The 25133-nt window shown below is 30.4% G+C and overlaps 4 protein-coding genes and 1 long non-coding RNA gene across 6 annotated transcripts; 2 read left to right on the top strand and 3 right to left on the bottom strand.

Annotated features, from left to right (window-relative positions):
* The first annotated feature begins 1792 nt into the window (after window positions 1–1792).
* Window positions 1793–11346, top strand: LOC119687997. 2 transcript variants are annotated; one of them, XR_005253299.1, is made up of 7 exons: window positions 1793–1847; window positions 1911–2064; window positions 2146–2457; window positions 2515–2646; window positions 2704–2905; window positions 10220–10576; window positions 10644–11346. It is a non-coding gene; the product is annotated as an uncharacterized LOC119687997 (long non-coding RNA). The 2 variants fall into 2 exon arrangements; XR_005253300.1 differs by having other exon boundaries at window positions 1799–1847; window positions 1940–2064.
* On the bottom strand, window positions 4587–8599 carry LOC119687996 (dynein heavy chain 1, axonemal-like). The gene is made up of 2 exons (XM_038102589.1): window positions 6019–8599; window positions 4587–5360 (listed from the first exon to the last, which is right to left on the bottom strand). Exons 1-2 carry the CDS (start codon window positions 8569–8571, stop codon window positions 4719–4721), a joined length of 3195 nt encoding a protein of 1064 aa, XP_037958517.1. The 5' UTR covers window positions 8572–8599; the 3' UTR covers window positions 4587–4718.
* Window positions 11347–14397: 3051 nt separating the features above from the next.
* On the bottom strand, window positions 14398–17523 carry LOC119688920 (tectonic). The gene is made up of 3 exons (XM_038103595.1): window positions 16798–17523; window positions 16572–16728; window positions 14398–15795 (listed from the first exon to the last, which is right to left on the bottom strand). The coding sequence occupies exons 1-3, from the start codon at window positions 17503–17505 to the stop codon at window positions 14462–14464; spliced, it is 2199 nt and encodes a 732-aa protein (XP_037959523.1). The 5' UTR covers window positions 17506–17523; the 3' UTR covers window positions 14398–14461.
* Window positions 17509–18312, bottom strand: LOC119688921 (B9 domain-containing protein 2). The gene is made up of 3 exons (XM_038103596.1): window positions 18114–18312; window positions 17696–18047; window positions 17509–17616 (listed from the first exon to the last, which is right to left on the bottom strand). The coding sequence occupies exons 1-3, from the start codon at window positions 18199–18201 to the stop codon at window positions 17523–17525; spliced, it is 534 nt and encodes a 177-aa protein (XP_037959524.1). The 5' UTR covers window positions 18202–18312; the 3' UTR covers window positions 17509–17522.
* A 3401-nt stretch (window positions 18313–21713) lies between these two features.
* Window positions 21714–23514, top strand: LOC119662360 (testis-specific serine/threonine-protein kinase 4). Its single transcript, XM_038071966.1, has 4 exons — window positions 21714–22629; window positions 22742–22891; window positions 22946–23106; window positions 23193–23514. Exons 1-4 carry the CDS (start codon window positions 21932–21934, stop codon window positions 23447–23449), a joined length of 1266 nt encoding a protein of 421 aa, XP_037927894.1. The 5' UTR covers window positions 21714–21931; the 3' UTR covers window positions 23450–23514.
* The last annotated feature ends 1619 nt before the right edge of the window (window positions 23515–25133 follow it).

Here is a 25133-nt window from a genome sequence, read left to right as displayed (position 1 = left end):
AAAAAAATTTCACAATCACAGCGTAAAGCGAGCAGGAAACTCAAAGCAGTGTTTCCAGCGCCATCTACATTTCAAGTATGAATATGATTGTATTATTCATTTGTTGCCAACTAATGAATTAATTAAAAGTTTTTTCATCTAAAAAGTTTGATTAAAAAAATAACTATAATAAAAATTCAACAGAAAAATCAAATTCAATTAGGTTCTGAAATTAAGCGAATTTAAAAATTGTGCTCAGTTGCTCGAAAAACCCTGTTGAGAGTGGATGCGTTGCAAATTTGAGGAAAATTGAGGAAAATAGTAAATTATGTCCGTATGACAGCGAATGTTGGTATTTACCAGAATTTTGAGTAGGGTAAATTAGATGTTACTATTGTAAAAATTGTATCAGATGTTTAATAAATATGTGTAATAATTCAATATTTACATAAGTGCAGTGCTTCAATTTACTTGAACACGTTCTAAAACGAGAGTTGATTAAAAAAATAAGAACTGTTGTTTGTTTAAGTTAAAATGTTATTGAATTTTTTTCTAAATTATATTTTTACATTTAATTATTTTATTGATATTGCTGAATATTGATTGTATTTCCACATAGTGGAAATAATCAGCAGAAAACACTTCAATGAATTTATTTTATTAATAATATTTTTAAAATAGTTACCATAATTATAATTAATTATTTTATAATATCAATAACGTCTTATATATTGATCAATAATCAGTAGAAAGTACTTAATTAATAATAAATATTAAAGATAAATACTAATATAATAATAATAAAAAATATTAACAATATAATTTTAAAATATATAACACAATAATACAAAAATGTTCAGATAAGCAATATAATAGATATTAGTCATATATAAAAATATTTTATTAAAAAAATTTTTAATTATATCACTAAAAATATTTTCGTTCAAAAATAATATACCATAGATATTTACTGCACTTGCGGACTACTGGTTGGAACTTTTGATGTAACATATGTAATGTTACTAACAATAATTGCCTTTAATTTCGCAATTGTTTTATATACACATTTTGAAAATATTTTGTTTACATGTTCAAATATAAACAAAATCAGCTGCTTACTTACCGACTAACAAAGCCTTAATTTAGTTTATTCTTAATTTCTTGCTTTACTTACCGTCTAACTGAGCCTTAAATTTAGATTTAGATAGCAACGACGCTGGGAAAACCAAACTGAAATTGGAATACGAAATTTTACTAAGTTTATTAATTTGTCAAAATTAGCCAAATTAGCCAAACTTTTGCACCAAAAATAAAATTTTAGATTTATGATTTAGATAATCATAATCAATAATCTTTCATTTAGTATATGCCTCACAATTGTATGATGCGTATAGCTGAGATATTCAAAAAATAAAAAATACTTTCGTATGCAAAAAAAGATCCAGCACACAGTTTTTTTCACAATTATTTTTTAAGAATTGTCCATTTTTCACCGAAAATCCAGTTATTTCAAAAAAAAACTGCTAATTCACAGCGCCAAATGCGGAATAAACTCAAGGAAGGTGTGCTGGCGCCATCTATATTTCAAGTATAAACATGATGTTTGTATTTTTTAAATTCTGAAGATTTTAAGAGCATTGTTGTTGCTTAACATGTTTACTTTCGTAAATTGTGAGTATTTTTCCACTACTCTGAAAGAAAAAATTACAGTTTTTACAATAAGGTATTGTGAATGTTGTATATTTTTGCTTGAACTATTGTGAATTGTTGTTAATTTTGACAATCGGCAATTAAACGTCAAAGGCTGTATGTGGTTTGTGTGCACTGTTGAGACAGCTTGAATTGTTGTGTTTGGAAATTATTTTGAGGTATATATTTTAATAAAGTTATTTTATCGTAAAATTTTCGTAGTTATTTAATCAAAAATGTAGTGTTTTTTTACATTATCGGTGGGTTGCAGTCTTTCCGATGTAGTTCCGCCAGAAAATTGAATTTTTTTTGTTTCTTTTTTAATGTTAACCTGTGAAGTAAACATTTCGTTTGTATATGCGGCGCAGCCTTGTGGTTTCATTAAGACCGATGATGGTAAGTATATATAATATTTAGCTGTAATAATGACTAACAAAAAAATTTCAAGTATAATTTAAATTTATTGGTTGGTTCCAGGAATACTCCAATTTGCGTGCCGGCGTCTAACATAAAACTTGTTTTTAATCAATGAGATGAATATTAAGAACTCTTGCAACTAATTCTATCCCATCCAGTTTTAACTTAACTAATGATATACAATGAGAGAGATAATACATTTTCAAGTATATGAAGACTTAAAACCATGTTTTAGGAGCGGCAAGGTACGGTATTGGCGAGATCAGAGAACCTATGACATCAGATAAAAATCTGTTTTCGCAAGAATGTGAGTCGAAAAGTGAAAAGATAAGAGGAAATGCTAAATTTGGAATTGCCGATTGCCGATACAAGGTACATTTAAATTCTCGTTTTTATTGACAATGTATATTAAACATAATCTGTTTTCAGTGAATCAAAATTTGAAGATTCCTAAAATTTTATATAAAAATGGACTGAATGACAGTTCCTCTGTGCTTTTCTATCACTACCAGAGACAACACATGATATGTTAATTTTCACACGTATCTGACGCAGTAAAAGGTATTAATAGATATTTAAATGATGTACAAGTATTATTAATAAATATATTAAATTTAGATATTGATTATTGTGGAGTATGAAGACGAATGGAATATTTTCGAATAAATCAAATTTATTTTTGAGAAGTATTACAAGCATGGTATTTTTAAGTATATTTAACTGAGTTGCATCAATGGCTTTGCGGTAATAAAATGCATGGGAATAATAAATTACTTAAAATATTTGAAGGTTTTCTGAAAGGAGCAGAAATATGAATCAGGTGTGTACTTGTGATGGCATTAAAAAGCTAAGTTAAATTGTATTAAGATAAGAATATATTGATGTTACAGTTTGATGAACCTGTAAATAATGTTATGTGAATATTTTTAAAAAAGTGTACATCTTGCTATGCTCATTTAATGCAGTACAACACGGCAGTCTAATTTATAAAGTATACAGTAGTATAACGAAATCTTTTTAAATAATGAACGATGAAATACTCGCGTTGATTTTTCAATTTCACAACAAACAACAACAAAATATTCGTTTTTAATAGCAAATATTTTATACAATTTACTTCTATTCTACATGTATCTTTTTCATTTGTACGCTTGTACGTAGGTGGTACGCTTGTAAAAAACCTATATTTATTCTTATAGATCATAAATTAAATTTTAAAAACGAGAATAGTTCTTAAAATTTGTATTCCTGTTAAGTTTCTTTTAAATTTGCAATTGAAACTATTTTCTTTTTTAAAAAAATTTGAATTATTGTAAATTATGGGTGCTTTATGATCGAAGAAAAACCACTAGCCCAGCTGTGTCAGACTAAATTTAAAACCTTTAAAATAGGTGTTTAGGTTTATGTTGTAGATGTGCAATTATTTAAAAACTGTTTTAAAATTTGTCTTTATAAAAGACGAATTGGTTTCATATTTTAATTAATATTAGTCTTATGAAATTTTTATGAACAGATAATTATTAATTACTATTATGTTCAGGTTGTAGTACAATTTTAGTACAACTGTATGGATGAATTTGTATGTATGAAATTTTTGAAGGTATTGTCCAATGTTGAAAGTTCTAATATATATCAAAAATCTCATAGTGTAGCCCTAGGAGATTTTTGATACAGATTTTATACAGACTGTCATGGGGTCTTCAAAATTGGCTCTTTTGGACTAAGAAGAAAATGCACGTTAAGCAGAGTGTCACATTAGTTTGTCAATTTCGTATTTTTACTATTACTTTTGTAATTGGTTGTCGATTTGCGCGTTAATTGTGACCGACAAACTGCTTCACAAATCTAAGTAACGGAAATCGAATCACATTTCTCCACATATTTAATTTCCAAAAATATTATGGTTTCTGACCACTTATTGATAGAGAATTACCTTTGAACTCATTAAATATCGACAGTACCTTATTCTGAATGGCATTCTTCTTTGAATCTGATTTTCTATCGAAATAGATAGAAGGGACTGGATTTTTACAATTAATGGACCTTTACTTTTTGTAACTTGTTTGGCCTGCAAAAGTGTGACAATTTTTCCATAGTCCGATTACAAACTCTTCTTACAGTAGTTGGACCTAAACCCAGAATTCTCCAAATATCAGCAGGTTTTTCTCCAAGTTTAAAACGTTTTAAAATGTCTAACTTTTGTTCCAAGAAAATTTGTTCTCGATTTTCATTTTTATACTTTATAAAGTAAAAATTTACCTTTTCACTTCCCCACACAAGTGTCAATATATGTGAGTCCCCTGTTAAAAATGTGATCTACAAGAAATTAAATGGGAATCGCCTTTGCACACGTATTAAAAAACGAAGCAAATCTAAATACTACCGACGCAATTGGAATCAACGCATATCGGGGCGACGCAAATCGGGGTATTAGTGTATTAAAAAAAAATTTTAAATACTGTAAATATTCTTAAATAAAATCTGTAAAGATTAATTTTTTATATCTACACATGATATTGATTGAACCTCTAGTGTTAGTTCTTCACTAGAAATGTATAGATGTTTTTACATTACAAAAAGACTTAGCTACTAGAATTTTTAGAATTTAGATTTTTTTTAATTTTGTTCTTGTATTACCAAATATCGTTGCGGCATTTACGTCTCGCTTTGCGTAATATCACTGCTAACCGCTGTTCTTCCTTCAAGCGTTCCTCTTCTTGCAACGCGCGTTTTATATTTTCAACCTCCCTTTCAGCATTTTCAGCTATTTCACGAACCAAATCTAAATGTTGTAAGATGCCTTTGCGTATCAGATACAAGAAATTGATTGAAGCTGAATATTTAGTCTCTGTACCAGATCTTTCCGCGTATTCCACCCAATGTAAAGATAACCAATATTCACTTCGCAAGTGCAGTATGCAATTAGAAATGAGTTTAAATTTTTTCATTTTGTCCAAGTAAAAATGTGCGACATCTTGTAACTCGGGTTTTTCTTCAAAGGTTTTGTACGATTTGTGCAATATCTTTCGTTTTGCGTCATATAAACTTACAAGCTCTTTCAAATCAATTTGAAGTAACGGATTTCCTATTGTAGCTTCTTCGAGCTTAATGAAGTCATTGATAGCAGTCCATAAGTCTCGATATGGTGCAAAACTTTCTTTGAGGTTATACAAAAATTTTAACGAATAGTCTGATAAGCCAAATAGCTTATGACGTCGTTGAAGAAGTTCACCCTCAGCTTGATAGTCGGCTATTACGTTAGTAAGTTTCTTAACCTAATAACGTATAATAAATATTATTGAAAATCATCAAATATATAATATAATATAATACAATACAAAAGTGTTATATTCAAAATTTAATAAGTAAGTTTTAAGTCCTTATATACCATATATAAATTTTAATTTATTCAATTCAAAAAAAGTCATTCAACACGGTTTTTAGAAAGAACAAAATTAATAGAACGGGTAAGAATAAATTATTCGATCGTTTAGGAATCTGTTTTTCATTTAGCAAATTAGCTTCCTTAATTATGATAAGTGGTAAGAATCCTTCTAAGCTTATATATATATCACTTGCAGTAATGCAGTTTTTAACAAAAATCAATTTTTTCCAGATCTAATTGAGCGAAAACTATACGTTTTCGAAATAGTTCAACAGACGTCTAATCGTTCAAAGTCAACTTAGAAATCACATGGCCGTTTACTAATATCAAATCAACTGAACTGCAAAGATGAGTTCGCATTGAAAACTTTTTAAACATAATGAGAAAAACACATTTGTCAATATTTTTGTCACTTTTCGCTTTTAAAAACATTTAAATAATTGATATTCTCGTTTTGACAAGCTGATTCGATATGAGACTTAAGTAATATTTAACTTAAATGATCTGAGATTGTGATCTGAGATTTAAATGTTTATAAAAGCATGTACCTCTACTCCAGTTTCTATTGCCCTGTCTGGATCAAATCGTAGTGACAATATCTGTATTTCATCGTTAAGATTCTCTAAATGTTCTTCAAAATTTGTGCATTCGAGATTATGTGCACGAAGGAACTCCTCAAAATCGTCTTTTTGTTCTTCACGTATTGTGCTGACTCGCGTCAGTATTTTATGAGGCCAAGCAAATACTTGCCATTTCATATCGAATTGACTATCGCTTATGTTGTAAAAGAAATTGTCCAATAAATCGTACTCTATAAACATGATATGTATTTCAGATTTTAGTTCTGTTATGTATTTCTGTATATTGTCACAAAAGTCCCTAATCTTATACAAATGCTCAATGCTTCTAGGTTTCTCATCTAAATTTTTAAATGTCGTTGAACACTTTAAGAGCAGACTGGAATTGATGTCATACATACGTTGAACATAGTATTCGAATATACGTTTCACAAGTCCTCTAATCTTTTTGATCATGTATTGTTTCAATGGATTGACATTTATAAGAAATGGTCCTATAGTTATATTTGTTGGTAAAATTCTTTGAATTTCCTCTTTTTGACGCCTATATTCCAAAATATCATTTTTCACTGTCGTAGATGGATTTTGTTTTATCTCATATTCTTTCATGTATTCATTGACGTTCAATACGCATATGTCAACGAAGCGTTCATATTGTTTGCAGTACGACTTTAATGGTAGTATAGCTTTTATATAGGATAACTTAAGGTCATCAAGTGATTTCATGTACAATTCTACCGCCAGTTCAATTGTCATTAAATAATTGTTGGGTGGGAAACGTAATTTTAACATAGTCTTTGCATCAATGCATCGGATACGCCCTATACTCCTTACAGTGTCTTGAAATATTTGACACAGTGTGGTTTCAAATAATTCCGGTGCTGTAGAGTAATATACTTTCCTATTCTTGTCAATAATAATTTCTAAACTAAATATAGGCTCAGCCCATTGAAACTTGGACACTATAAATTCATTATGTGGCCACTCATAATCTGTTGGCAATTTTAAAAACTTTGCACAGGGCTGAGTTAAATAATTTATAAACATTTCTACGGATTGCTGTAGTAGCATCTGTAAACAAGATTCCATACGGAGCTTGACTTGTAATACGAAACGTATTATCTTACTGAATTCATATACTTGCCATCTATTTAAACAAATATCTAGCCAACCTTTGCCGTTGGCCCGCAAAATATTCGTAACTACGTCAGAGATTTTTTTGGGCCACGGCTTCAGTAAGTATCTCGACACTGATTCACATAAAGAATATTGTTCGATTTCAAACTCTGCAAGCGTCAATGGTTTCGATGGCTTGTAAATGAATAACGATAAGGTTTGCACGTAAATGCATTCGCGCCAAACACTCTTCATCGCTTGCACGCTCGCATTTACGTAGTACAATGTCTGTTTAAACAATTTCTTTCTGAGTCTAATCATAGTGAAGTCTACTGTCATCAGCATGTTTAAATCAACTTTAGGAAAATTTGGTTTAGGCATCACATGTTGAATATCTTCTTGTTTTGTACCGGGAAAATCTTGTGAGAACTTTTTTAAAAAATTATCAAAGTCATAATAGGCCATCACGTGTTCATGCAAAACGTAAACCTCTCGACAAATGGCATTATAAAAAGTCATATTATTCTTATAATTTCGAAGAAGATTTCTAATGGTTTTGAACATGAATGTCGGTTTATTTGTTTGTAGATCCTGTAGTATGACGCAATCAATAATTGAGTCAATTTTTATTCGCAGTTCTGCATCATCGCGATTTGCAATAGCCTGTTTTAAACGTTGTGCGAAATCTTTGGCACTCTCAGCAAAGAACATTACCTGGTATTTGGAGACCATATAATCTATTTCAGTTTCCAAACATGTAATATGCCACATGTCGTTTGCTTTATTGAAGTCGTTTACTTGAACACATTTCCAATCGTATACAGAATCCGTACCATGCATTGGTATGAAAGCTCTTGCTATTAATGAATAGTGCTTGCCGTCTACGTATCCCAGTGCTAACCAAGCCTCCGGCGTGTGAACGTCGAAATTGTAATCGTCAAAAAAGCTTAAGGGCAGGAAATGTTTAAAGCGTTTGCTGTCAATTTTATTATAAAATTGTTCTTGCGTTGGTAGAAGATCATCGTGATGGACGCCAACTGCGTTTAACTCATTTACTAAATTATAATTAGAGTATAGACGTCGAAGACGATCCTCAGCAACATTTCTAGGCAATCGCTTTGATGCCACAACGCGACATATTTGTACTTTAGGCTGTATAGTTTCAATTGGAAAAAAAAAGATTTTACCTGATGGTATTTGGAAGGTAAACCATTTCACAGCATTTTCATAAGAAACTAAATCGAAGTGTGTATATATCTGCAGTCTTTCGTTAATTGTAGTATCTTCGACTCGATCTCTAACACTTTTTATTTGATTGGGATCTATATTGCGTTGTGTGCCAACATAATTTACTGACAGAAAACCGCTGTTGTGTTGCTTGCTACGTTCTTGATTTATTTTCTTCATTTCAATGGATTCTTACTTTTTAAGCCTAATCATAAAAAACTAAATAAATAAAAAAAATAAATTTTTTTTTTATAATAAGATTATATCATCTTCAAGTCTTACTAGGTTTAAAAATATTCATATTACTTTTGTTTAAAGTGGAAAAGGTGTGTGTAACTTATGTGTAGAACTTATGACACTTTGTGTTATGTTAGATGGTCGATGAACTTACATATAAGTGAAAAATGGATTTCCAAGTAAGGGACTCAAGAAGCAAGGAAAATGCACTTGGTTCTATAGAATTTTATTTCCTTGTAGTAAATAATAATAGTAATAATTGATCTTCAATGGGGTGATATCAGTAACTTAATATGGGACCTTGCAGGTCTTGCATTAGATATAAAAATTTATGTTTTCAATATTACTACTAACCTGATTAGCAATGTCTTAATCTTGAACAATGTCAATGTCAATGTCAATAAAAATGTCAAGTTCAATTTACATAAATATACGCAGCATGGATTTATAATATCTTATAGATCGTGCTCTTTAGTGCTGTTAGTCTCGGACATAAGTTAGACATTTCTGAATGAGGAAATATCGAAAAGGTGGCACGAATTATTTTGGTTTTTAGATCTGTTAAAAGTTTATTATTCACGTACTCACATTTTATTTATGCTTATAAGATTATAATTATAACTTCAGTATAACAGTCTTTCCTTTTAATATGTGAAGATTTCAATTGGTTTTGCAATTTAATTATATTAATATATTATTGCTTCAAAATGTTCGAACGGTACGATGTCCGACCAGTGTGATTACAATCAAGTTTGAACATTTGAATCGCACACTATAATCAAAGATATTTGAGGTGCTTGGACAGCAGCCCTGCTCTGCTGCACTTAAATTTTGTTTCGTTCTATACAAATAGTATGATACCAAATATCCGATTATGACATCTTTGTCGAACAATATCGAACAGCTTGAAGAAGAAACACAGATCTAAATGCTCGAAGCTCCAAGCAGCCCGAATAATATTTGAAGCTTTATTTAAAATCCATTATAGTATCGTATATATGTAGCTAAATTTGAATAACTTATCCTTTACTATAATAATTAATTAAAAATTTATATTGTTATATCCGTATAAGGTATGAATTTCACATAATATCCTTAAACGGATGATACATTTTTTCGATTAGTTTTATACATACTTCTTTTATATGTTATGTTAATGCAGGTCTCAGGAATATTACAATATTCTTTAATTTTATCCATTGTTTCATCATTCTAAATTTAATAGTTTTCATTTTTGAAAGACCGCCGTGAAAGCAATGATAGACCCGCCATCCTGCCTTTCTAAAGATCATCCTGATTAATTCAACTTATACGCCGTGAAATAATTTACAAATCATTATATATATCATTATGGTATGTTTATATAAAATAATTTGTATTGTGATGTTATTAGCCTTAAAGATTCTAAAACTTTTTGTTAGTCTTTAACTTAAAGCGATTCAATAAGGATTTATTGTTGAATAAAAAAAAAAGAAAAAATTCTGAAAGACATCCCGCTCCCATTTACATTCACCAATAGATGTCCTCGAAAATTTTTTTTCCTAAGTTTCATTTTATTATATCACTATAATTCATGTAAATTTTTTTCCAGATATAGCCATAATAGACATTTTACGGCTGCAACTCCGACTTCAGTTTTTTAAACACGTTCCAAAAGGCTTGGTAATAAAAAAGCCGCATCACAACTTCAAAACCACATCTGTGGTTTAGTTTAACATTAGGAGATTTGGAAGCACTATTACTAACTAATACAGAATATCAGAACTTGGAGTTCAGATCTAGACTTTAATAAAAAATTCATCAAAAATAGTCATAATGGATACAGTATAATGGATGTACGGTCGAATAAGATATGGAAGGATTGGGATTAAATCACTATGAAATTCATATTAAGATACTACAAATATCAGTTTGATGAAATGCTTTGAATTAATATATAAATTTGTTGGTATGCAAAACTTAATTACGTTATTGTTTCAATGTAAGTGCATCTTTAATAAATAATTTATTTTTAGGTAATAAATGATTGATTCTGCTGATGATGATGATTAATTAGAAACAGAGTCAATAAGAAGTTCTTATTATTAACACAATTCTGTGAGTTTTAAAAGCAGTATTTGACTTCAGATGGAGTTGACTTCGAGTATACAATATATAAGACGTCATACTATACCGTAAACAACGTGGAAAAAACTGTACCTGCTGGAATTGGCAAGACGATTAAAAATAAAAAACTACGATTAATATCAGATAATAGACTGCATCAAACAAAGTCTTTTGTATAGGCTTCGAAACGTCTTTATGTATTTAAGTTAAATTGAAGTGGATGTGCACTACACACACACAATATAACTTAAGTAAGGAATTTTGCAATCCAATTGTATACACTCTTATGACTAGAAAAGTCCCTTTTGAAGTTTAAATGTGGTGTCAGATTATATCCGATTTAAATATGTTAGCACTCTTACTCAAGTTACTATAATTAAAACGGTTCATATACCAAAAACGATAAATGAGTATATGTTTTTTAGACATAAATATAAATGCATTATTTTTGCATATCTAATTTAACCTATTTATTTGCACCATAGAATCATTATAATTGAAAGTAAATATGCGATAACTTCATTGGCCGCTTGTAGGCCAATGCTAGAGGTGGTTCCTAATTCATGACATATTGAACCAAAATAAATTTACTTAAAAATTTAAAGTTTTTTTCTTATATTTTCATTTATATTTTATTAAATTTAACAACAATAAACAAAATTTTTTGGCAATTTTCGTCAGCAATGCTGTATATATTTATAAATGTATATATTATTAAATTTTTTAAAAAATGTGTATATTGTAGCATTTAACAAGTAATTTTAAAATATGCTTTAGCTACAATTAATAAACATTAATAAAATAACTATAATGAATGATTACTTTGTCATGATTTGGTTCTGTTGTCCATATTGCACTGATTTTTACTAATCAGTGTCTGTCTTTTAATCAATTCTCTTATTTTGTGGTATTTGTACGATATGTAGCATCTCTAGTCTCACTATCTTCTATAGCTCTTCTCTTCGATCAATACTTCTGCATGTTCAAAACCGGCTTCATATTATTATCAGTGGATTTGAGTCCATTGATTTTAACTTTATTTAGTTGCTTCAATATAGATCATGTCACTTTGTTTTGTGTTTCCCCATGAATGGTGTTTTATATAGTACATTGGATCTTTCTTCTTTTGGTATTTTTGTTTTTGTTTTATAAAAAAGTTGTACAATATTATTCGTTGCGATTGTATAGTTGTTCTTATCATAATATTTTGAATTTTGAAATTTTTTCGGTTAATCCCGGGATATATATGTCTTTGATTTGTAAATTTTTGGTTCCTTCACTAGTTTTTCGTTTATTTCTTTTTCTTTGTTTAGTTTTACATAAAATTAGTTTATTAACCTTCTATTTCCATTATTTTGTTATTATTCGCCTTGTGAAATATTGTATCACTTGTTCCAAGTACTTCATTCACAAAGTTCTTCGCTGTGGTGATTATTATACTCTTAAGTTGTTTTGAGTTGAAATTTATTAGTCTTCATAAGGCAGTTTGTTTTTGAAACCAGTCAATTTTTAGCTTGTCATTAATTCTAATGGCTACAGAGTCGAGATTTCTGTTTCAACTGCACTCGTCTTTAATATTGTAAATATGACATCTATATATTTCAACAGCAATCTGAGTTTTCTATGTATGTGTTGAGTAGTCCCTCCATTATAATGTCTGCTACTATAGGTGACAAAGGTGAACCCATTGGTACATCTCTAAGTTGGGTGTATTCTTTCTGTGTATTTGAAATATCTATTGTCCTTAATGGTGAAACGTAATATATTTATAAAAAGTTTCTTATTAATTTTTTTGTATACTTGTTTATCCTTTCATCATTTGCTGCTTATTACCTCGAAAGCATATTCTACTAGAATATTAGGGAACAATGATACTTCATCAAAAGATACCAATGATTCCTCTGTCTGTATATAACTGTTATTAACAAGTTCTTTGAATTGTGAAGAATTTTTTATGTTGTGTTTGGAATCTTAGGTTCTTTAGTATATTGGCCAAATATTTACTGAGTTCATATGTTAAGGAGTTAAGAAATGAGGAAATCGGTTTAAATGGTGTATTCTTTTTATGGATTTTGGGGAATCCATAAATTCTTGTAATTCTTGTTGATATTTGTTTTGTGTATAATTTTTCGATAAATTCGTTGTTTTTCCTTTCTAAAAACGATGTTGGATCATTGTTCAGCCATAGATACATGATTAAGTCCTTGAGTATTGTTATCATGCAGTTTTCATAAACCTCTTCAGACATTGTTACGGTTATGTTATTGCCTTTGTCCCCGGTTAAAATATTGATTTCTGAATGTTTTCTTAAAAATATTAAACAATCGTTTAATTTTAATTTCAAAAAAAAAAAGGTGACCTTTAGTCGGATATAAAATATATAAAAAACATTATTAGAGTTTATTAGTTTATGTTAGGTTTTTATGACCACTCGTAAGCCATACATGACGGTATTGATCCCCAGTGATACTAGACATGACGCTAGACTAATGACGCCAACACTTTTTTGGTACTAGCTGTGATCTGAATATGGGACTACCAAACATATTTTAATGATTTTATAAAGCACGTTTTTTGGACCAGACTTAGATGTTTTAAAAATTTGATTACTATGATATATTTTTATAAAATTAACAAAATGTTGCTTTACGAATTCAAATGTGATTTATACCCAATTCTTAAAGTTATTTTAAATTTATATATAACATATTTTTGTGTGCATTACATTACTTGTACTGATTTTAATATTAAATATATTCTAAATCGTATAAGTTGTGCACCAGAGCCTGCATTAAAAACGATGAACCGAGTTAATGGTTCAAAGTATGCTTGAAACACTTTCGAAATGTATGAGGTTTATAGGTCTGATAGTGATATAACACTGATCTTAATGAAATTGGTTAGATAATTTTGAAGTGTTTCTTCATAGAAACATAGGACGTTTCTTTAATTGAAATTTAAATATAATTATATAGAATATAATACATATATGTAAAAAAAAACAAATTATTAACATGTAATTTATATGTCTAAAAATCAAAAATATTATTCAAATAGTAAAAATGTAACAATGGTAGTAAAGTATTTATAGCTTTTAAAATATTTCAGACATTTTGATAACTTTTTATTATATTTGATTTATTATATTATATTGTATAGTTTAATGTTTTATGTTTGATATCATGACACAATTATTCTCTATTGATCAGAGATATAAAATAAAAATTTGTGAATAAAAAGAAAATTATGTATAAAAAGTCTGACATTCTTATAAATATATATATGGTTTTATCTTATATAGCAGAAGCCCCTTTAACAGGGCTGGATCTTCTGTTTGAATAACAAAACTGCCCTAAACAGGCAGAACGTACTGCGTGTGAAAAATAAAAACAGAATTTAAAACATAGCACGACTACGTGACATATTTATTTATGACGGCATCTCACTTAACATTTTGTAAAAAGAATAGATTTAATTAAAAATTTAAAAAGATATTATGAGATATTATTAATTATAAGATATTCAAAGTGTGAAGTTTCTTATAAATAAAATTAAACATAATTTTAAACCTACGTCGAAAAAAATGCATAAGCTTATTTAGTATAGTTTAATCTTGTAAAATAAAGTCAATATAGTATAATTTACTATGTATGTGGATTGCTCCTTTTATTTATTTAAATATTTTATGTATTATAAATTAATTCATTTGTGTTCTTGTTTTACAAATTTAATGTATTGATGTAAAAGTGTAATTAAGAAAGATATAACATAATAAGCTATGTAAATAAAAATTATATGCAATACTATTTATAAAGCTCGAAGTTCCTTGCGAATTTGCGAAATGATCAATCTCGTTAACATCGAAGAACATGACTGACACAGTCAGCGGTACTATCAAAGCTTCATAAAGAGCGAATTCTAAATCCAAACGCTGTCCCATAATTAATTCTGCATGTTTAAGTAGCGCTTGGTTTTTTATATTGTACAGATTAACGACTTCGTATTGAAATTCATAAGCTGCACTAACGATCATGTTATGGCAAACAAAGGATTGCGTCTGTTCCTTGAATTCACCAAAAATTGGGATGTCATCGGCATTTTGTACTTGTAAAGGTAACCACTTATTGCTCTCCTTGCTTGGCTTACCATACTGAGATATCAAGATATCCGATAGTTCCAATAAGTTCGTGGTGTCTTCTTCGAAAAATTTGGCATATATAGCCTTTTGTATTTCATTGCATAATAAAGTAAAGTTTTCCGTTTTCATGTAAAACAGCGAATTTTTATTAAAAAGTAGATTGCATTCCTTCATAGTGTTTATACCAAAATTTATAAAACTTGGATTCACTAAGTTCTTAGAACAATGTTTCTTATGTGTTGTAAACAATCTGAGTGTGTGTTGCATATGTGGGTTGGTGGAATTGAAATTATAGTACTCTATAAGTTTGTCATTTTTGATCGCTTCCTGGTTGGCATCTCTGGGGATATAACGAGAAATTATTACTGGTTTACCAATTAAGTAACCCAAAGGACCAGATGCAATGTGTATGGGCTGTTCTAATAAGTCGTCAATGTTTGCGGTGTCTTTGGTTGTGGCAGAGTCGGATACGGGTAAAAATTGTACAGTGTACGTTTGCCAATATTCAAATCGTGTTTCGACGTTTATGCTACTGGCTTCAATTTCCTTCAGGTCAATATTTCCGCCCAGAATATTTGTGTAGTTGTGTAATATAGTAAACACATAGGCTATGGCAATGTTATTTTCATCACTGGTGACATTTTTATACAGAAGATGCTCGCATTTCTCTTCAACGCTATTAAAGCTCGCTCGAACACATCTGCGTAGAGTCAACATCTTAATATCTTCTGAAATGAGGTCTAAATTTGTGATTTTTTCCGAGTACGGCCTGCTTAACAAATTGTTTTCCATTGCGATATGTTGAATTTTGTATTTATTCGCTTGCATTTCTTCAATACTCCGAAGCAGGCAGGATGTAGTTAAAGTTCTCAGATGCAGAATAGGGTAATGAAAATCACAGTACGGTAGTCCTTCAGATATGTCTAGTATATATATATTGGTAATTATTAAGTAGTAAGTAATATATATTTGCATAAAAATATATTTGTATACATATATTGGGGTGGTCATTATTTTAAAGTTTGTTTATTTCTTATGTACATATCACCCTCTCATTTTTTTACAACTAGCCCATAATAATACTAGAAAAATCAGGCTTTTCCCGTTTTCCAAACACACTATCTAAATGTAAATGGTGTCACTTTAATAGAAATGAATGTTTTTCCAGACATCTTCTTGGCAGTTAAGAAGGCAAACAATTTGTCAGCTGTTGAAACCAGAAAGCAAAAATTGTTGTTTCTGGGGGCTTTGATAAGAAAAGTCCGCAAAAACAACATGGGGGCATATCGAAAGATATTTATTGCTTGAAAACATTTAAACATTCGATATGAATTGGGAGCAATAAGAGATATTTGTATATTCATTGTGAAAAATAGACAAATAAGCTGAATACAATGCTGCCTTAGCATGCAAATCCCCATCTCAGGGTATTATGTTTTTAATAGATCTTTATTATTAGAAGGGAATATATGCATATATCTCTAAAGTATTATTATTAGAAGGGAATATATGCATATATCTCTAAAGTATGCATGTATGTTGATCCTTTTTTTGAGTCAGCGCAACTGGGCACTTTTACTCTTTGATAGCTGGGGGTACTACAGGGTCCCACCCATCTCATTGACTAATTTATGTATTCCTTATAAGCTTCATGATTATTCAGTGATTATACAGTACAAAAACAATGTTATTCACTTACAAATATTCCGTATTTCATAATCCAGAAGGTTTATAATTTGTATTTCATCTCCATATTTCAAAGATGCAGCAACCGGTCTTGTTTCTTGTTCAATCGTACGCTCTAATACATTGGGCCATTTATGCCTTTCTTTAATGTCAAACTCTTGGTCAATTTTCTATATTAAATTTAGGTATAAAAAAATGAATTCAATTCTTAGAAATCTCTACAAACTGAGAGTACAAACCTTAACGTTGAACAACAAATTCGCTCGAAAAATACAAAGCCAGCTATTATTAACACTGCATAAGGGAAGTCCATGCTTGTAATATATATTATCTGGAGTATTTTGCGTATCGAAATGCTGTTGCTCCTTCAAACAACTGAAAACTTCTAAGGCCTCAACCGGACATTCAATATCACAACAGCAATTCATGTCACATACATCGATCCTCAAATTACAAAAGCAGTCATAATTATTACGTCTGATTGTCACGATTTTGTGTTTCGTTTCACTGTTTGCATCCATTTCTTTGCCTTTCTCCCTAGACACCAGTGTCGGGGCTGTGCTTAATGATGTTGCAATCGTAGTGGTTGTGGGAGGATCTTTACTTTTCTTCGGTGGAAATGTGGGTAGGGTTTGTGTTATGGGAACTGTAGTAGAGAAATTATTTTCTGCTATTGTCTGCTCAGTGGGCACAATTGTAGTAGTAGAACTAGTGATGGAGTTAATAGTAGTGGAACTAGTAGTGACGGAGTTAGTATTAGCAGAACTAGTTATAGCAGTATTAGTATCAGTAGAACTAGCACTAGTAGTAACTGTTGTTGTAGTGGTTAATATCTCATTACTATAATTAGTCGAATTTATTGGTTGTGAAATGCCAATTTTGATCATTTGGACTTCAAACAGCAAAGTGCTAATTATAAGTATTTTAAATGGAGTGTAGCAATTCATTTTAATTGTTTAATTGCCTATTGATATTCAACACCGTATTTGGCAAAATTACGACAAATCAGATATAAGTCAATCAAAATTTTTCCAGATGTACGCGTCTGCAGTTTATATCTAAAATATATAGTTTTTATGCACAAGTTAATTACTCTACTAAAAGTACACACATCGCCAAAAAAGGCTATTATTTTACCTCTCTAGTCCTGTAAAAACTAAATCAGCTTTACTTAAAGCCAAACCTCCTCCACCAAATTTTTCTTGCACCGATTCAAGAAAAGATGTTGGCGCGATTTTCCAAGTAGGTATTTCTAATTTGTGCGTGCCCGGTCTTGTCGGAATATGTGCAAAGCCGTAACCGACCGGCCAGCTTTTATTTAATACATTAACAGCATAAATCTCTACATGTAGCTTCGGCCAACCTTGTAATGATGCTGTGGTTAAGTGTATATCTAATGGTTGTGTAAAATCAGATGTTTGATACAATCGATTGGTTCCAATAACAGTCTGGCCTTCAGTATCACCTTGTATTAGTTTCCACGCAGATCCTAAAAGTATTCATTTTATAAACAAATCGCAAAATCCAACTATACTTGTGAGAGTATGTAGTTTACCGCTTTGTAAGCTCCACTTGCAATATATATGTGGTTCCACAAAATCAATAGCTTTGCTTATTTCTCCAATTATATGCAATTCAGCCATCAATAAGATTACATAGATTCGAAATTATTACTGGTTTTCACATATATTACGTTTATTCTTAGCAAATTGAGTTTGGTTTTTAATTTCATGTTAGTTTTATATTCCAATCGAAATAAGTTCATTTATTTCAATATTTGTTTGTTTTGAAATTTTGGTTACTAAGCTACAGTTATTTTATAAGTGTACACTGTAATATAGGGTTGCCACCCTGTTAAATTGCATCACATAGCGAGTGCACATGATAAGTTCTAATGATATTTTATTTATATATATTTATTCATTGAATTCATATTTTCTCATATTTTCTCAAATTTCATGCTTAGATTAGCAATCCCTGAAATACCTAAAATCAAAAGTTTCATGAATAAAACTGACAGCGGTGGATCCATAGAGGTGCGTCAAGTTATTCCCGTGGATAAATTGGAACGAAATGGAACAATTTTTCACCTTATAATTCTAAGTGAATATTTTATAAATTGTAACTTTATTAAGCAATTATTATGAAATAAAAAACGTTATTGAATGTGAAATTGATTTGGAGTAGAAATATTTAAAACGATGAAGATATAATATTTTATTTCAGTATATCTTTAAAAAGGAAGGGAATACTTTAAATTCCCTTGAAAAATATATAACTTCACGAAAATATTGTTGGGTGTTTATACTTAATAAAAAATTATTCATTAAGAACTGAAATACATGTAGAATTATTGAGAAAAATGAACACCTAAGGGACTTCCAAAATTTTTTGAATTAACATAGGTATAGTGAAATGAAGGGTTGAAAAATGAGGTTCATTGACATAAAGACGAATTATTCAATTATACGAATGGCACAAAAAAGAACTACGCAGAATGAAATAGTCAACAGAATGAAATAAATTGAAATTATAATCATAATTAATTATAATTACATTAAGAAATTATAATTCCCTAGTAAAATGCAACCAATGAAGTTGAACCATGAATTCACCGCCTAGTATAGAAGACTTGAAAATAATATGCAGAATAGTGCTGTTTAAGCTACAGAATGAAGAAAATATCAGGAAAATTCAAAATAGTGTATATATTAGTAATTTATTTTCTTAATTTAATTTAATATAAATTGAATTGTTGTCTGACCATATAGTTGTTTCGAGTATTGCCAAATACCCATCATCAGTGGTCTTGGAAATAGATGGCGATAACATTACATTTTGCAAGCCTCCAGTCTATACATTGCGGTTGCTTTAAGAGCCCAAGTTTCTATTCCATAGAGTAAGGCTGACCATACGTAACATTTCATATATCTCATTCTAAGCAGTAGACTAAATTTTGGATGCTTCAATATTTTTTTGTACTACATGAAACTACTTCTAGACATTTCGTTTCACATTTGATTTCTTGATCTGGGTCCCAAAGCTTTTTCAAAGAATATCCCAGATACTTAAATTTTGAAACATGCTCAGTATTCTGATTATCAATTACAATTCTCGCAGTGGGGTCAGAGCTTTGCTTTATACTGATTACCATAAACTTTGTCTATTTTGCGTTTATATTTAAGCCATAAATTTTGCTTGTTTTACTTAGAGCTGTTATCAGCTCCTGTAAGTAATGAATATTGTCCACTATTACCGTGGTATCGTTAGCGTACCTTACATTAGGCCTTATTTTTAAGCATGTCGCAAAAGTAAAATAAGCACTACTTTCGATGGCAACTCTGGATAAAATGGAAATTTTGTTAGGTTTACATATGCAAAACACGTAATAAAATTTAAAGTTAAAATTTCGAAGATGAAATTTTTCTACGTACTTCTAAAAAATCGTCTTGGCAACTATACGATTTGGACTACTTATTAGTTAAGCGATTTCAAAGAGGTTGGCATAAATAAGCCAGCAGTGTTGTTGCTTCATACGTTATTTTTAAAAAAAGCAGTTGTTCTTTTGTGATATGCTTACAAACGAAAAGAGCTATTGTTAATATACTGACCGTTTATTTTGATAGCTTTGTCGTTATAGTTTTGAAAAGCATCATCAAATATTCATTCGGCATATATATAGAAGTGGTTATAGTATACACCGCTGGCTCACACCTGTTTTATTGGTATGCGGTCTGTTGTTAAGTCACCAAAACGAATACTAGCCGTCTGATTCCAATACAGTTTTGAAATACACTGAAAGCCTTTCTTGTCAATGTCAATACTCCTGATTATTTCAATTAGTTTTTGATGTTTTACTTTATCAAATGCTTTCTTGTAATCTATAAAGCACATATAAACATTTTTTTGGATATATTTGCATTTTTGAACCAGGACTTGTAGGCAGAATACAGCTTCTCGAGTTCTCACAGCATTTCTAAATCTAAATTCTGTGCGTCCCATTACCGCTAATTTGAGACTATGGTTCATTAGGCTTATTAAGCGAAACTCATCACATCTTCAGGCATTTTTCCTTTTGGGAAGCGCTATAAACGTCGATTGTAGCCAGTAATCTGGGTATATACCAGTGTTGTATACATTATTGAGTATCTTTTCTAAATATTCGATACTTACGTTTTCAAACAATTTTATTATTTCCGCAGGGAGATTGTCGGGTCCAGCAGCTTTATTATTTTTTAAAGATTTTATTGGCTTTAAAATCTCAGATTTGCTTATCATTGATCCTGACGTACTTTTTAAATTTCTTGGTTCTCTTGTGCTACCAGTAAACAGCTGTTCAATATATTCCATCCACATAAGTGAAAGTTCAGGCTCTGAGCTTATTATTCTGTTTCAGTTGTCTATCATGTATGAAGCATGATTTTTGCTGTATACGCCACTTGTTTCTTTGAGTTTTTTATGAACATTAAAATCGTCATGAGCTCTTTGGAGTCTTTCTATCTCATAACATGTGCTATTCAACCATGATATTTTAGCCTGCCGTATTTTAGTTTTAATGATACTATGTAAGCGATTGTAGTCTTGTTGGTTTTATTTCTAAACCTTCTTCTTTGATTTATCAGATCAAATTTTTCATCAGTCATCCACGGATTTTTGGATTTATATTTCTGTAGACCCAATTGAAAAATTAATTTTATACTTTTAAAAGGTTTATTTACATTTGTAAAAAGTATCTATATAACAAGCTATATACTTACATATTCACACAAAATCCCTATTCTGATTAAATAGGCTAATATACGAGGCCTAACGCACTACTAACCTAAAGTCGCTGACCATTGTATTTCCGTACAATTCAACTATTCTGAGAGTTATCAGCCCTTGTAGTGAGAGAGTGCAGTTTTATCGTGTGTTAGACATAATGAGGTACAGAAACCAACGTCACCGTGACCAATTTTCTCCTTTTCTCTCATTCAAATTTTTTTAATTTATGTTAACAACAACAATATTTTCAAATCATGTTCACTGATTGTCTGTATAACATGCACCTTACTTTGTTGTAAAAAAAATAATTCTAAATAATTTTCTGTCATTTAAAAGTCAAAATTTTTATATAAAAACTTAAAAAACCTTAAAGTGAAATAAAATAATTATTTCAAGAAATAAAATTTTAGACTATTGCCAAATTTTACAAAATCAGCAGTAAATAGTTCCGTTTTCACCAGATCTTTTTCAGTTGTAATGCTAGGTAGTAATTGTGTCGCCATATAAGTCCATCAAATGTGTTAGATGAGATAGATGAGATAGTCTACATGGGTGTCAAATAATTTTCATGGGTGGTACTTTCTGGTGTTTAGTATTATTTTTGAAAACATGAAAGACAAACAGGATAAACCAAAAAAAATTGAAAAACATAATCAGAATGACTTAGATGATTCACTCACTATAGCTCAAACTGAGGATAATAGAAAAAAATATGAAAAACAAACATTAGCAGCATCAGCTAAAATAAACCCCACTGCTATATATACAGCTAAAATAGAACAGCCTAAAAATAATAGAATCGTAAAACAAGAAACCAATGGAAAACCTAACACAGTTGCGCACAAAGAAAACACAACTGAAAAAGATGAAGTACCCACAACATCTAATGCATATAAACCAGAAGGTGAAAAAGGAGTTAAGCGTGCAAAAAACAGTGATTCAGATAATGTATTGGATGCTACAGATGAAATCGAAGTAGTTACCAATGAGAAAAAGCGTTCGAAAGGTAATACACAGAATGAGTCAAATAATTCCTTGCAAGAAAGTGATGACGACGATAAGCGTATAACAACTATGGAACGTTATGGCTTTATCTTAGGCAAAGTAATTGGAAGTGGGAACTATGCTAGAGTTAAAATGGCCTGGTCTAAGGAACGAAAATGTCAGGTTGCCGTTAAAATAATTTCAAAACGCAGATCGCCGGCGGAATATACACAAAAGTTCTTACCGCGCGAAGTTGACGCTGTGAAGGGACTACATCATCCAAATATCATAAGATTTTATCAAAGTGTTGAAACAACTAGACGGTAACTTTGAGATATATATATATATAACATATCAATGTTTTTATTCGTATTGAGATATACCTATATAAATCTTTCCACATCATTCTAAATAAATAAAATTGTATGCTTCCAGGGTGTACATTGTCATGCAATATGCTGAAAAAGGTACTTTACTTGATTATGTACGGGAAAAGCGCAAGCTGACTGAACTGGAATCCCACAAGTACTACGTTCAACTAATTGACGCACTAGTATATATACATAGTAAAGGCGTGGTGCATCGGTATGATATATCAATATTATTTTTAAGAGTATTTGGATTTAATTTAGTATTTAGTGATATCAAATGCGAAAACCTGCTACTCGATGCCAAATCTAATCTCAAATTAATAGATTTTGGGTTTGCACGTAAATATGAAAAAAACGAGAATCCAAAAGATAATTTGTCGAAGACTTTTTGTGGTAGTTATGCTTATGCTAGTCCCGAAATTTTAAAAGGTTAACAACTTACATCGTTATTGATTGCTATATTGAGTAATATCTTAGAAATATTTTAACTAAATTACAACGTTTCTCATATTTAGGTGTGCCGTACAATCCATTTCAATCAGATATTTGGGCATGTGGGATTGTACTTTATGCCATGACATGCGGCCGTTTACCTTATGATGGTTCCAATGTTCGTGTTATACTGAATAAAGCTGCTCAACCACTGATATATGCAAGGAATTCAGAGTTAACCGAGGAATGTAAGCAACACACGAAAATGCTATTGTCTCCATTAGATACTCGCGCTACCTTAGCAGAGATAATAAGTCATGCCTGGTTTATACAGAAATAAGTTTTACGATTCTTACTAAAAATAGAGAATCAAATATCCGTGGTTATAGAAAATTTAAAAATCAAAAAAAAAAGTTTTTGGTGTTTTTATTTAAAAATCAAAATTTCGTTTGAATAGTTGTATTCTTCAACCGAAAGATTTGATTGATTTATTAGAAATAAATTGATTTGTGTCTATAATCCAAAATCTTCAGTAGAAATGTAGAGATTCATATTAAAATCTTATGAAAAATATGAAAATAAAGTGGTATGCAACTCTTGCAGAAAGACCCATCTCTTTCTGCGTCATATTCACAGAACTAGGCACTGATTTTATCAAATGTGTATCCACTTAACATTTTCTATAATGCTAAATCTAATAGTTCACTCTAATTAATATATGATATGTCCATAATGAGTAGATCAATTAATATGAATGACTTGATGATCAGAAGAACTGCTTTTATTCGTAATGAATAAAGAAAAGGATGTGAACTGAAAAAATTGATTCTAACTAAAGGTATTTTTTAAAATTCTATATTTCGACTATCCTTGAGAGTCATCATCAGGACAAGAAATCAAAAAAGATAATTACAACAATCTTTATGTTATTTTAAAAGTAACGACGGCGGTTTGATAAGTCAGCGACTTTTTGAATAAAACATATTTTTTTCGGCAAATAAACATTTTATTTTTCTACATAATCACCTTTTAGCTCGATATATTTAGTCCAGCGTTTTTCTAATTTTCTTATTCCCTCCAAATAATAGGTTTTCTCAAAGCTCTCAAAATACGCGTTTGTTTCGGTAATGATTTCTTCATTCGACTCAAATCTCTTACCGCTCACCCATTTCTTTAGGTTTGGAAATAGAAATAGTCACAGGGAGCTAAATCTGGAGAATACGCTGGATGGGGAGCAGTTCGTATCCCAATTCGTGGATTTTAGCCATCGTGACTAGACAAGTAAAAAATCACGTAAAAAAATTTTTGTAAATATTCACGAGGTTGTCTGCTTTGAACGGCTATCAAAGACAAACTGAACGATGTAGCTTGCTCAAAATTAGAAGCAAGCTTTTTGTGGAAGCCCACAAAAACCCGTTTAATTGCATAGGAATATAACATAACGAGTAAGACCGACGAAAAATCAAAATATTTCGATTTCGAACGCTCTGTTTTTCAGTCCAGCAAATGTTGCTATTACACATGAATTTCGGCAAAAATTTCAGATCTTAACGCACCAAGTCAACATTTAAAAACCATGTATAATACCCACTTAAGGGCCATGTTATGTAGAGTGTCACGGGTATGGAAAAATTGGCTCTTTCAGGCTATGACGAAAATCCATGCTATGTAGAGTGTCACATCAGCATTGCCGATTTCGTACTTTTATGGAGTAATAGTCCAAGTAATACTAAACGTCTTACAAACTCGCTTATCTATTTGGCCATAACTCGTTACCGGGTTTCAGGCATCACTTTACACACTTTACATGACTTTACACACCTCAATTTCGTCAATCACGAAGTGATCAATCTGGTTTCGTGTTAATTAATTGGGCGATATTTACGTAGATTTAAGAACATAGCGGTTGGGGAAAGTGGTGTTACATACTACCATACTTCTAGTTGCAACGAAATCAATTGGCCTCAGACCGTTGAACCACGCTTGGACCAAAAATTTCTTGTTTTCCGACCTTTGCCTAAAAA

This window comes from Teleopsis dalmanni, chromosome X, assembly GCF_002237135.1.
Source record: "Teleopsis dalmanni isolate 2A chromosome X, ASM223713v2, whole genome shotgun sequence".
Lineage (NCBI taxonomy): Eukaryota > Metazoa > Arthropoda > Insecta > Diptera > Diopsidae > Teleopsis > Teleopsis dalmanni.
This window is presented reverse-complemented; position numbering and strand designations above follow the sequence as displayed.

What these genes read in the sequence shown, in the direction of transcription:
- LOC119687996 (XM_038102589.1), bottom strand. Translation starts at nt 8,571, where the DNA reads ATGAAGAAAATAAATCAAGAACGTAGCAAGCAACACAACAGCGGTTTT. An exon ending in CAATAGAAACTGGAGTAGAG is followed by an intron (nt 5,361 to 6,018) that starts GTACATGCTTTT and finishes ATACGTTATTAG; the next exon opens with GTTAAGAAACTTACTAACGT.
- LOC119688920 (XM_038103595.1), bottom strand. Translation starts at nt 17,505, where the DNA reads ATGAATTGCTACACTCCATTTAAAATACTTATAATTAGCACTTTGCTG. An exon ending in ATTTGTTGTTCAACGTTAAG is followed by an intron (nt 16,729 to 16,797) that starts GTTTGTACTCTC and finishes AATTTAATATAG; the next exon opens with AAAATTGACCAAGAGTTTGA. An exon ending in TTATGAAATACGGAATATTT is followed by an intron (nt 15,796 to 16,571) that starts GTAAGTGAATAA and finishes TATATATACTAG; the next exon opens with ACATATCTGAAGGACTACCG.
- LOC119688921 (XM_038103596.1), bottom strand. Translation starts at nt 18,201, where the DNA reads ATGGCTGAATTGCATATAATTGGAGAAATAAGCAAAGCTATTGATTTT. An exon ending in CAAGTGGAGCTTACAAAGCG is followed by an intron (nt 18,048 to 18,113) that starts GTAAACTACATA and finishes GAATACTTTTAG; the next exon opens with GATCTGCGTGGAAACTAATA. An exon ending in GTTTTTACAGGACTAGAGAG is followed by an intron (nt 17,617 to 17,695) that starts GTAAAATAATAG and finishes TATATATTTTAG; the next exon opens with ATATAAACTGCAGACGCGTA.
- LOC119662360 (XM_038071966.1), top strand. Translation starts at nt 21,932, where the DNA reads ATGAAAGACAAACAGGATAAACCAAAAAAAATTGAAAAACATAATCAG. An exon ending in AGTGTTGAAACAACTAGACG is followed by an intron (nt 22,630 to 22,741) that starts GTAACTTTGAGA and finishes GTATGCTTCCAG; the next exon opens with GGTGTACATTGTCATGCAAT. An exon ending in TAGTCCCGAAATTTTAAAAG is followed by an intron (nt 23,107 to 23,192) that starts GTTAACAACTTA and finishes TCTCATATTTAG; the next exon opens with GTGTGCCGTACAATCCATTT.